Consider the following 14,468-nt stretch of genomic DNA (forward strand, 5'->3'; position numbering starts at 1 on the left):
ACACACCTGTATATCTAACACTGAGGTGACGTTTGACACACCTGTATATCTAACACACCTGTATATCTAACACACCTGTATATCTAACACTGAGGTGACGTTTGACACACCTGTATATCTAACACTGAGGTGACGTTTGACACACCTGTATATCTAACACACCTGTATATCTAACACTGAGGTGACGTTTGACACACCTGTATATCTAACACGCCTGTATATCTAACACTGAGGTGACGTTTGACACACCTGTATATCTAACACACCTGTATATCTAACACTGAGGTGACGTTTGACACACCTGTATATCTAACACTGAGGTGATGTTTGACACACCTGTATATCTAACACACCTGTATATCTAACACTGAGGTGACGTTTGACACACCTGTATATCTAACACTGAGGTGATGTTTGACACACCTGTATGTCTAACACACCTGTATATCTAACACACCTGTATATCTAACACTGGGGTGACGTTTGACACACCTGTATATCTAACACACCTGTATATCTAACACACCTCTATATCTAACACTGGGGTGACGTTTGACACACCTGTATATCTAACACTGAGGTGACGTTTGACACACCTGTATATCTAACACTGGGGTGACGTTTGATACACCTGTATATCTAACACTGGGGTGACGTTTGATACACCTGTATATCTAACACTGAGGTGACATTTGATACACCTGTATATCTAACACTGAGGTGACGTTTGATACACCTGTATATCTAACACTGAGGTGACGTTTGACACACCTGTATATCTAACACACCTGTATATCTAACACTGGGGTGACGTTTGATACACCTGTATATCTAACACTGGGGTGACGTTTGACACACCTGTATATCTAACACTGAGGTGACGTTTGATACACCTGTATATCTAACACACCTGTATATCTAACACACCTGTATATCTAACACTGAGGTGACGTTTGACACACCTGTATATCTAACACACCTGTATATCTAACACTGAGGTGACGTTTGACACACCTGTATATCTAACACACCTGTATATCTAACACTGAGGTGACGTTTGATACACCTGTATATCTAACACACCTGTATATCTAACACTGGGGTGACGTTTGACACACCTGTATATCTAACACTGAGGTGACGTTTGATACACCTGTATATCTAACACTGGGGTGACGTTTGACACACCTGTATATCTAACACTGAGGTGACGTTTGATACACCTGTATATCTAACACTGGGGTGACGTTTGACACACCTGTATATCTAACACTGAGGTGACGTTTGATACACCTGTATATCTAACACTGGGGTGACGTTTGACACACCTGTATATCTAACACTGGGGTGACGTTTGACACACCTGTATATCTAACACTGGGGTGACGTTTGACACACCTGTATATCTAACACTGAGGTGACGTTTGACACACCTGCATAACTAACACTGATGTGACATTTGATACACCTGTATATCTAACACACCTGTATATCTAACACTGAGGTGACGTTTGACACACCTGTATATCTAACACTGGGGTGACGTTTGACACACCTGTATATCTAACACTGAGGTGACGTTTGATACACCTGTATATCTAACACTGAGGTGACGTTTGATACACCTGTATATCTAACACACCTGTATATCTAACACACCTGTATATCTAACACTGAGGTGATGTTTGACACACCTGTATATCTAACACACCTGTATATCTAACACTGAGGTGACGTTTGATACACCTGTATATCTAACACTGAGGTGACGTTTGACACACCTGTATATCTAACACTGAGGTGACGTTTGACACACCTGTATATCTAACACACCTGTATATCTAACACTGGGGTGACGTTTGATACACCTGTATATCTAACACTGGGGTGACGTTTGACACACCTGTATATCTAACACTGAGGTGACGTTTGACACACCTGTATATCTAACACACCTGTATATCTAACACTGAGGTGACGTTTGACACACCTGTATATCTAACACACCTGTATATCTAACACTGAGGTGACGTTTGACACACCTGTATATCTAACACGCCTGTATATCTAACACTGAGGTGACGTTTGACACACCTGTATATCTAACACACCTGTATATCTAACACTGAGGTGACGTTTGACACACCTGTATATCTAACACTGAGGTGATGTTTGACACACCTGTATATCTAACACTCCTGTATATCTAACACTGAGGTGACGTTTGACACACCTGTATATCTAACACTGAGGTGATGTTTGACACACCTGTATGTCTAACACACCTGTATATCTAACACACCTGTATATCTAACACTGGGGTGACGTTTGACACACCTGTATATCTAACACACCTGTATATCTAACACACCTCTATATCTAACACTGGGGTGACGTTTGACACACCTGTATATCTAACACTGAGGTGACGTTTGACACACCTGTATATCTAACACTGGGGTGACGTTTGATACACCTGTATATCTAACACTGGGGTGACGTTTGATACACCTGTATATCTAACACTGAGGTGACATTTGATACACCTGTATATCTAACACTGAGGTGACGTTTGATACACCTGTATATCTAACACTGAGGTGACGTTTGACACACCTGTATATCTAACACACCTGTATATCTAACACTGGGGTGACGTTTGATACACCTGTATATCTAACACTGGGGTGACGTTTGACACACCTGTATATCTAACACTGAGGTGACGTTTGACACACCTGTATATCTAACACACCTGTATATCTAACACACCTGTATATCTAACACTGAGGTGACGTTTGACACACCTGTATATCTAACACACCTGTATATCTAACACTGAGGTGACGTTTGACACACCTGTATATCTAACACACCTGTATATCTAACACTGAGGTGACGTTTGACACACCTGTATATCTAACACACCTGTATATCTAACACTGAGGTGACGTTTGACACACCTGTATATCTAACACACCTGTATATCTAACACTGAGGTGACGTTTGACACACCTGTATATCTAACACACCTGTATATCTAACACTGAGGTGACGTTTGATACACCTGTATATCTAACACACCTGTATATCTAACACTGGGGTGACGTTTGACACACCTGTATATCTAACACTGAGGTGACGTTTGATACACCTGTATATCTAACACTGGGGTGACGTTTGACACACCTGTATATCTAACACTGAGGTGACGTTTGATACACCTGTATATCTAACACTGGGGTGACGTTTGACACACCTGTATATCTAACACTGAGGTGACGTTTGATACACCTGTATATCTAACACTGGGGTGACGTTTGACACACCTGTATATCTAACACTGGGGTGACGTTTGACACACCTGTATATCTAACACTGAGGTGACGTTTGACACACCTGCATAACTAACACTGATGTGACATTTGATACACCTGTATATCTAACACACCTGTATATCTAACACTGAGGTGACGTTTGACACACCTGTATATCTAACACTGGGGTGACGTTTGACACACCTGTATATCTAACACTGAGGTGACGTTTGATACACCTGTATATCTAACACTGAGGTGACGTTTGATACACCTGTATATCTAACACACCTGTATATCTAACACACCTGTATATCTAACACTGAGGTGACGTTTGACACACCTGTATATCTAACACACCTGTATATCTAACACTGAGGTGACGTTTGATACACCTGTATATCTAACACTGAGGTGACGTTTATATCTAACACACCTGTATATCTAACACTGAGGTGACGTTTGACACACCTGTATATCTAACACACCTGTATATCTAACACTGGGGTGACGTTTGATACACCTGTATATCTAACACTGGGGTGACGTTTGACACACCTGTATATCTAACACTGAGGTGACGTTTGATACACCTGTATATCTAACACTGGGGTGACGTTTGACACACCTGTATATCTAACACTGAGGTGACGTTTGATACACCTGTATATCTAACACTGGGGTGACGTTTGACACACCTGTATATCTAACACTGAGGTGACGTTTGATACACCTGTATATCTAACACTGGGGTGACGTTTGACACACCTGTATATCTAACACTGAGGTGACGTTTGATACACCTGTATATCTAACACTGGGGTGACGTTTGACACACCTGTATATCTAACACTGAGGTGACGTTTGATACACCTGTATATCTAACACTGGGGTGACGTTTGACACACCTGTATATCTAACACTGATGTGACGTTTGACACACCTGTATATCTAACACTGAGGTGACGTTTGACACACCTGCATATCTAACACTGATGTGACATTTGATACACCTGTATATCTAACACCTGGGGTGACGTTTGACACACCTGTATATCTAACACTGGGGTGACGTTTGACACACCTGTATATCTAACACTGAGGTGACGTTTGATACACCTGTATATCTAACACTGAGGTGACGTTTGATACACCTGTATATCTAACACACCTGTATATCTAACACACCTGTATATCTAACACACCTGTATATCTAACACTGAGGTGACGTTTGACACACCTGTATATCTAACACACCTGTATATCTAACACTGAGGTGACGTTTGATACACCTGTATATCTAACACTGAGGTGACGTTTGACACACCTGTATATCTAACACTGAGGTGACGTTTGACACACCTGTATATCTAACACACCTGTATATCTAACACTGGGGTGACGTTTGACACACCTGTATATCTAACACTGGGGTGACGTTTGATACACCTGTATATCTAACATTGAGGTGACGTTTGACACACCTGTATATCTAACACACCTGTATATCTAACACTGGGGTGACGTTTGACACACCTGTATATCTAACACTGGGGTGACGTTTGATACACCTGTATATCTAACATTGAGGTGACGTTTGACACACCTGTATATCTAACACACCTGTATATCTAACACTGAGGTGACGTTTGACACACCTGTATATCTAACACTGGGGTGACGTTTGACACACCTGTATATCTAACACTGGGGTGACATTTGACACACCTGTATATCTAACACTGAGGTGACGTTTGACACACCTGTATATCTAACACACCTGTATATCTAACACACCTGTATATCTAACACTGAGGTGACATTTGACACACCTGTATATCTAACACACCTGTATATCTAACACTGAGGTGACGCTTGACACACCTGTATATCTAACAGACCTGTATATCTAACACTGAGGTGACATTTGACACACCTGTATATCTAACACACCTGTATATCTAACACACCTGTATATCTAACACTGAGGTGACATTTGACACACCTGTATATCTAACACACCTGTATATCTAACACACCTGTATATCTAACACACCTGTATATCTAACACACCTGTATATCTAACACTGAGGTGACGTTTGACACATCTGTATATCTAACACACCTGTATATCTAACACACCTGTATATCTAACACTGGGGTGACGTTTGACACACCTGTATATCTAACACTGGGGTGACGTTTGACACACCTGCATAACTAACACTGAGGTGACGTTTGACACACCTGTATATCTAACACACCTGTATATCTAACACTGAGGTGACGTTTGACACACCTGTATATCTAACACTGAGGTGACGTTTGACACACCTGTATATCTAACACACCTGTATATCTAACACACCTGTATATCTAACACACCTGTATATCTAACACTGAGGTGACGATATTGCACAGGGACAAGGTGTGGACCTGGTGTTGACATTGAAATGGCAGTAAAGAGCTGCTTACCGTTCGGTCTTCCAAGTACATCGTTTTTGATAGGAAGTCTATTCCGATTGTGGCCTGAAATGAGAAGAAAATGGTGTTAACGGCCTTGAGGACTGTGGAGTGTTAACGGCCTTGAGGACTGTGGAGTGTTAACGGCCTTGAGGACTGTGGAGTGTTAACGGCCTTGAGGACTGTGGAGTGTAACGGCCTTGAGGACTGTGGAGTGTAACGGCCTTGAGGACTGTAGAGTGTAACGGCCTTGAGGACTGTGGAGTGTTTAGCGGCCTTGAGGACTGTAGAGTGTAACGGCCTTGAGGACTGTGGAGTGTTTAGCGGCCTTGAGGACTGTGGAGTGTTAGCGGCCTTGAGGACTGTGGAGTGTTACGGGCCTTGAGGACTGTAGAGTGTAACGGCCTTGAGGACTGTGGAGTGTTAGCGGCCTTGAGGACTGTGGAGTGTTAACGGCCTTGAGGACTGTGGAGTGTTATAGCGGCCTTGAGGACTGTAGAGTGTAACGGCCTTGAGGACTGTGGAGTGTTACCGGCCTTGAGGACTGTAGAGTGTAACGGCCTTGAGGACTGGAGTGTTACCGGCCTTGAGGACTGTAGAGTGTAACGGCCTTGAGGACTGTAGAGTGTAACGGCCTTGAGGACTGTAGAGTGTAACGGCCTTGAGGACTGTGGAGTGTTAAAGGCCTTGAGGACTGTGGAGTGTTAGCGGCCTTGAGGACTGTAGAGTGTAACGGCCTTGAGGACTGTAGAGTGTTAGCGGCCTTGAGGACTGTAGAGTGTTAGCGGCCTTGAGGACTGTACAGAGTGATATCTGACTGAGGACTGTAGAGTGTAACGGCCTTGAGGACTGTGGAGTGTTAGCGGCCTTGAGGACTGTAGAGTGTAACGGCCTTGAGGACTGTGGAGTGTTATAGCGGCCTTGAGGACTGTGGAGTGTTAGCGGCCTTGAGGACTGTAGAGTGTAACGGCCTTGAGGACTGTAGAGTGTTAACGGCCTTGAGGACTGTAGAGTGTAACGGCCTTGAGGACTGTGGAGTGTTAACGGTATAGTAGATATCTGACTGAACCCAGTACAGTACAGTACAGTAAATATCTGACTGAACCCAGTACAGTACAGTAGATATCTGACTGAACCCAGTACAGTACAGTAGATATCTGACTGAACCCAGTACATTACAGTAGATATCTGACTGAACCCAGTACAGTACAGTAGATATCTGACTGAACCCAGTACAGTACAGTAGATATCTGACTGAACCCAGTACAGTACAGTAGATATCTGACTGAACCCAGTACAGTACAGTAGATATCTGACTGAACCCAGTACAGTACAGTAGATATCTGACTGAACCCAGTACAGTACAGTAGATATCTGACTGAACCCAGTACAGTACAGTAGATATCTGACTGAACCCAGTACAGTACAGTAGATATCTGACTGAACCCAGTACAGTACAGTAGATATCTGACTGAACCCAGTACAGTACAGTAGATATCTGACTGAACCCAGTACAGTACAGTAGATATCTGACTGAACCCAGTACAGTACAGTAGATATCTGACTGAACCCAGTACAGTACAGTAGATATCTGACTGAACCCAGTACAGTACAGTAGATATCTGACTGAACCCAGTACAGTACAGTAGATATCTGACTGAACCCAGTACAGTACAGTAGATATCTGACTGAACCCAGTACAGTACAGTAGATATCTGACTGAACCCAGTACAGTACAGTAGATATCTGACTGAACCCAGTACAGTACAGTAGATATCTGACTGAACCCAGTACAGTACAGTAGATATCTGACTGAACCCAGTACGGTACAGTAGATATCTGACTGAACCCAGTACGGTACAGTAGATATCTGACTGAACCCAGTACGGTACAGTAGATATCTGACTGAACCCAGTACAGTACAGTAGATATCTGACTGAACAGTACAGTACAGTAGATATCTGACTGAACCCAGTACAGTACAGTAGATATCTGACTGAACCCAGTACAGTACAGTAGATATCTGACTGAACCCAGTACATTACAGTAGATATCTGACTGAACCCAGTACATTACAGTAGATATCTGACTGAACCCAGTACAGTACAGTAGATATCTGACTGAACCCAGTACAGTACAGTAGATATCTGACTGAACCCAGTACAGTACAGTAGATATCTGACTGAACCCAGTACAGTACAGTAGATATCTGACTGAACCCAGTACAGTACAGTAGATATCTGACTGAACCCAGTACAGTACAGTAGATATCTGACTGAACCCAGTACAGTACAGTAGATATCTGACTGAACCCAGTACAGTACAGTAGATATCTGACTGAACCCAGTACAGTACAGTAGATATCTGACTGAACCCAGTACAGTACAGTAGATATCTGACTGAACCCAGTACAGTACAGTAGATATCTGACTGAACCCAGTACAGTACAGTAGATATCTGACTGAACCCAGTACAGTACAGTAGATATCTGACTGAACCCAGTACAGTACAGTAGATATCTGACTGAACCCAGTACAGTACAGTAGATATCTGACTGAACCCAGTACAGTACAGTAGATATCTGACTGAACCCAGTACAGTACAGTAGATATCTGACTGAACCCAGTACAGTACAGTAGATATCTGACTGAACCCAGTACAGTACAGTAGATATCTGACTGAACCCAGTACAGTACAGTAGATATCTGACTGAAACCAGTACAGTACAGTAGATATCTGACTGAACCCAGTACAGTACAGTAGAGTACATTACAGTAGATATCTGACTGAACCCAGTACATTACAGTAGATATCTGACTGAACCCAGTACAGTACAGTAGAGTACATTACAGTAGATATCTGACTGAACCCAGTACATTACAGTAGATATCTGACTGAACCCAGTACAGTACAGTAGAGTACAGTACAGTAGATATCTGACTGAACCCAGTACAGTACAGTAGATATCTGACTGAACCCAGTACAGTACAGTAGAGTACAGCACAGTAGATATCTGACTGAACCCAGTACATTACAGTAGATATCTGACTGAACCCAGTACAGTACAGTACAGTAGATATCTGACTGAACCCAGTACAGTACAGTACAGTAGATATCTGACTGAACCCAGTACAGTACAGTAGATATCTGACTGAACCCAGTAGAGTACATTACAGTAGATATCTGACTGAACCCAGTACAGTACAGTAGATATCTGACTGAACCCAGTACAGTAGATATTTATTGTTAGCTAATGCCAGGAGAGTGGTAGATTAACGTCTACGCAAAACATTAAGAACACCTTTCTTATATTGAGTTGGATTCTACAAGGGTTCGAAAGCGTTCCACAGGGATGCTGGTCCATGTTGACTCCAATTCTGCCTACAGTTGGGTCAAGTTGGCTGGATGTCCTTTGGGTGGTGGATCATTCTTGATACAAACAGGAAACTGTTGAGCGTGAAAAACCCAGCAGCGTTTCAGTTCTCGACACCATCCGTTGTGCCTGGCACCTACTAACATACCCCCGTTCAAAGGCACTTCAATCTTCTTTCCTGCCCGGTCACCCTCTGAATGCCACACAGACACAATCCATGTCTCAATTGTCTCAAGGCTTAAAAATCCTTCTTTAACCCGTCTCCTCCCCTTCACCTCCACTGATTGAAGTGGATTTAGGTGACATCAATAAGGGATCATAGACTTCACCTGGATTCACCTGGTCGGTCGATGTCATGGGAAGAACAGAGTGTTCATAATGTTTTTTAACAGCAAACACTGGAAAACGATGCCTAATACACTGGCAGTGTTATGTATTGTACATGGGGAATGGGATAATCCAGAATAATAATGAACAGTAATCCACTAGTCTTATATTGTTCCCTAATCATTAAACCTGCAGTGTGGAGCCTCAAACACAGGAGAGACTGTGCTATTAGAGCCTGCAGTATTAGAGCCTGCAGTATTAGAGTCTGCACTATTAGAGCCTGCAGTATTAGAGCCTGCAGTATTGGAGCCTGCAGTATTGGAGCCTGCAGTATTGGAGCCTGCAGTATTGGAGCCTGCCGTATTGGAGCCTGCCGTATTGGAGCCTGCAGTATTGGAGCCTGCAGTATTAGAGCCTGCAGTATTAGAGCCTGCGGTATTAGAGCCTGCGGTATTAGAGCCTGCAGTATTAGAGCCTTCACTATTAGAGCCTTCACTATTAGAGCCTTCACTATTAGAGCCTGCCATATTAGAGCCTGCCGTATTAGAGCCTTCACTATTAGAGCCTGCAGTATTAGCGCCTGCAGTATTAGCGCCTGCAGTATTGGAGCCTTCACTATTAGAGCCTGCAGTATTAGAGCCTGCAGTATTAGCGCCTGCAGTATTAGCGCCTGCAGTATTAGCGCCTGCAGTATTAGCGCCTGCAGTATTAGAGCCTGCAGTATTGGAGCCTGCAGTATTAGAGCCTGCAGTATTAGAGCCTGCAGTATTAGAGCCTGCAGTATTAGACCCTTCACTATTAGAGCCTGCAGTATTAGAGCCTGCAGTATTAGAGCCTGCCGTATAAGAGCCTGCAGTATTGGAGCCTGCAGTATTGGAGCCTGCAGTATTGGAGCCTTCACTATTAGAGCCTTCACTATTAGAGCCTTCACTATTAGAGCCTTCACTATTAGAGCCTGCAGTATTGGAGCCTGCCGTATAAGAGCCTGCAGTATTGGAGCCTGCAGTATTAGAGCCTGCAGTTTAGAGCCTGCAGTATTAGAGCCTGCAGTATTAGAGCCTGCAGTATTAGAGCCTGCAGTATTAAAGCCTTCACTATTAGAGCCTGCAGTATTAGAACCTGCAGCTTGATCACGATCCCATTACCCTGCCAGCCACTGCGGAGGGCAGTAATACTCACTCAGGCTCCTCTGGCAATAGGAGCATTACTTAATATGTATCCTTCTCTATTCTCCCACAGCCAGATTATCTAGACTCTCACTGTAACCTAATTGTCTCTAGTTCACATAAAAAGATAAAGAAATATCTAAAACATAGTGCAAGGACGATGGTCATCTATCAAGAAAGCTCTTTAGTCAGATTGGGTTTAAAACCCTGAAGGAGAAGTGTTACGAAGTCTATGAATTAAATAGCGTGATGAAATGAAGGGATCAAACAGTTGACATTCCTCAATATTAGATAAAGTCATGTTGAAAGCAAAGCCACAGAGGTGTTTGTTGTTTTAGTTTTGAACGGCAGAGCCAGGCATCCTCTCTGGGTTATATATAGAATGCCACACACAGAGAGAAGCACTGTGCTGCTCTGCACAAACAGACTCCCATGCAGACTAAATAATTCAGTAACTCTTTCATAATTAACCAATCACACATCATCGTTAAAGAAAGCACCGGCTTCCTGGATCCTGCATGGCCTCTCAACCAATGACTGCTGGGGGAGAGGGAATCAACCCATTACTGCTGGAGGAAGAGGGACTGAACCAATGACTGCTGGGGGGAGAGGGAATCAACCCATTACTACTGGAGGAAGAGATAATCAACCAATGACTGCTGGGAGAAGAGGGATTTAACCAATGACTGCTGGGAGAAGAGGGATTGAACCAATGACTGCTGGGAGAAGAGGGATTTAACCAATGACTGCTGGGAGAAGAGGGACTGAACCAATGACTGCTGGGGGAAGAGGGATTTAACCAATGACTGCTGGGAGAAGAGGGACTGAACCAATGACTGCTGGAAGAAGAGGGATTGAACCAATGACTGCTGGGAGAAGAGGGATTTAACCAATGACTGCTGGAAGAAGAGGGACTGAACCAATGACTGCTGGGAAAAGAGGGACTGAACCAATGACTGCTGGGGGAAGAGGGATTGAACCAATGACTGCTGGGAGAAGAGGGACTGAACCAATGACTGCTGGGAGAAGAGGGACTGAACCAATTACTGCTGGGGGAAGAGGGATTTAACCAATGATCGCTGGGAGAAGAGGGATTTAACCAATGACTGCTGGGAGAAGAGGGATTGAACCAATGACTGCTGGGAGAAGAGGGACTGAACCAATGACTGCTGGGAGAAGAGGGACTGAACCAATGACTGCTGGTAGAAGAAGGGGGACCAGAACTGTTCTAATATCAGGAAAGAGATTTGTTCTGAATTAGAACCATCAGCCAGAAAGTGAAATGTGTGTTTTTTTCACAAGGGTTGTATGAAATAGAGAACAGCATTCCAGTCGTCATTTGTCATGCTGCGGGCGGTCAGACAGACGACTTAGGAATGGAAATATTGTTGTTTTCCCGCAGGTTAGTTGGAAACGGTCATCTTCTTGCTTTGTATGCATTAGCCATACCTATTGTATTAAAATGACATTTGTTTTGGTTTGTTTCATTATTCAGACAGAATTCGCTGCGTCAACTTCTCTTCTCCCAGTTTGCCGTGGTAGTTCAAGTGTGTCTAGTACGTCTGGTCTCATCGAAATACTGTAGAGTAGGGTGTTTACACGGAGTGGAGAATCACGTGACAGTACATTTAAATACGACATTAACTTAAATATGATGCAACTGTAATTTACGACAGTGTCTGTCCATACATTTTTTTGATAATGGAAAGAAGTGGAAGGTCCTCAAACCAATAGCAATCAGAAAATGGTATCATCGTTGAAAAGGAAAATGGCGAATGTTGCGTCCTGGTATTAATGGCCCATTTATTTGTCTCCTAAAAGGTACGTATGCTATATCCTCTATGCAAAACATAGCAAGTGTCGCTGTTATCATTCTTGTTGCTTCCAGTTCAGTAGACATACAGTGGCTTGGGAAAGTATTCAACCCCCCGCCCCCTTGGCATTTCTTCTATTTTGTTGGGGGGGGGGAGGTATAGTTTAATATACACAACATAAATCACTTTGAAAATGCATGAAAATAAAAATAATTGTGAAACAAACAAGAAATAAGGCAAAAAAGTCTGAAAAGTTGAGTATAACTATTCACCCCCCCAAAGTCAATACTGTGTAGAGACACCTTGTACAGCAATTACAGCTGCAAGTCTCTTGAGGTACATCTATTTAAACTTGGCACATCTAGCCACTGGGATGTTTTCCCATTCTTCAAGGCAAAACTGCTCCAGCTCCTTCAAGTTGGATGGGTTCCTGCTGGTGTACAGCAATCTTTAAGTCATACCACAGATTCTCAATTGGATTGAGGTCTGGGCTTTGACTAGGTCATTCCAAGACATTTAAATGTTCCCCTTGAACCACTCGAGTGTTGCTTTAGTAGTATGCTTAGGGTCATTGTCCTGCTGGAAGGTGAACCTCCGTCCCAGTCTCAAATCTCTGGGAGACTGAAACAGGTTTCCCTCAAAAACATCCCTGTATTTAGCACCATCAATCATTCCTTCAAATCTGACCAGTTTCGATGAAAAACATTGTTGTTCTCGGGGTGATGAGAGGTATTTGTGTTTGCCCAAGACATAGCGTTTTCCTTGACGGCCAAAAAGCTACATTTTAGTCTCATCTGACCAGAGTACCTTCTTCCATATGTTTGGGAGTCTCCCACATGCCTTTTGGCAAACACCAAACGCGTGTTTTCTTATGTTTTTCTTTAAGCAAAGGCTTTTTTCCTGGCCACTCTTCCATAAAGCCCAGCTCTGTGGAGTGTACAGTTTAAAGTGGTCCTATGGACAGATACTCCAATCTCTGCTGTGGAGCTTTGCAGCTCCTTCAGGGCTATCTTTGGACTCTTTGTTGCCTCTCTGACTAACGCCCTCCTTGCCTGGTCCGTGAGTTTTGGTGGGCGGCCATCTCTTGGCAGGTTTGTGGTGCCACATTCGTTCCATTTTTAATAATGGATTTAATGGTGCTCCGTGGGATGTTCAAAGTTTCATATACTTTTTTATAACCCAACCCTGATCTGTACTTCTCCACAACTTTGTCCCTGACCTGTTTGGAGAGCTCCTTGGTCTTCATATTGCCACTTCCTTTGTGGTGCCCCTTGCTGAGTGGTGTTGCACTCTGGGGCCTTTCAGAGCAGGTGTATATATACTGAGATCATGTGACAGATCATGTGACACTTAGATTGCACACAGGTGGACTTTATTTAACTAATTCTGTGACTTCTGAAGGTGATTGGTTGCACCAGATGTTATTTAGGGGCTTCATAGCAGAGGGGGTGAATACACACACACACACCACTTTACACTTAATTTTTTGAATATTTTAAAACATTTTTTCACTTCACCAATTGGGACTATTTTGTGTATGTTTCATTACATGAAATCCAAATAAAAATCAATTTAAATTACAGGTTGTAATGCAACAAAATAGGAAAAACGGCATGGGGGGATGAATACTTTTGCAAGGCCTGCGAGGTGCAAGTGCTGTCTCAATTAAATACAGCAGGCTATAGTCTATGTATGGGCAGTTATCTGGGCAGTTATAAGGAAATATGTTTAGGCTATAGTTTACTACATCGCCTAGAAATAAATATTGATCACCCATATTTCTCAGTCTGAAAATCGACTCACTCCTAAAAAAAAGGCTATAAAAAAATATCTCAAGAGAAATCAATTTTACCTCCAGAATGAAGAATAGCTAGAATGGTCTATGTTTACCCACCAGGGATCTCAGCTACAAGTAACCATGTTATCTAACTTCCTCTTTTAAGGGTATCAAAATGGGGAGGTGGACGTAGATGAAAACATAAATGTCAAGTCCATCCATAGTGGCATC

The 14,468-nt window shown here is 43.0% G+C and overlaps 1 protein-coding gene across 1 annotated transcript in view; it reads right to left on the reverse strand.

The window, feature by feature from the left end:
* Nucleotides 1-14,468, reverse strand: part of LOC123996539 (ras-related protein Rab-6B-like) — a 135,874-nt gene that overhangs the window by 61,891 nt on the left and 59,515 nt on the right. Inside the window, exon 3 of the mRNA XM_046299949.1 lies at nt 5,793-5,846. Within this exon, the coding sequence (XP_046155905.1) occupies nt 5,793-5,846 (54 nt within the window). The remainder of the gene's footprint in view (nt 1-5,792; nt 5,847-14,468) is intronic.

This window comes from Oncorhynchus gorbuscha, linkage group LG15 (genome assembly GCF_021184085.1).
Source record: "Oncorhynchus gorbuscha isolate QuinsamMale2020 ecotype Even-year linkage group LG15, OgorEven_v1.0, whole genome shotgun sequence".
Classification (NCBI taxonomy): domain Eukaryota; kingdom Metazoa; phylum Chordata; class Actinopteri; order Salmoniformes; family Salmonidae; genus Oncorhynchus; species Oncorhynchus gorbuscha.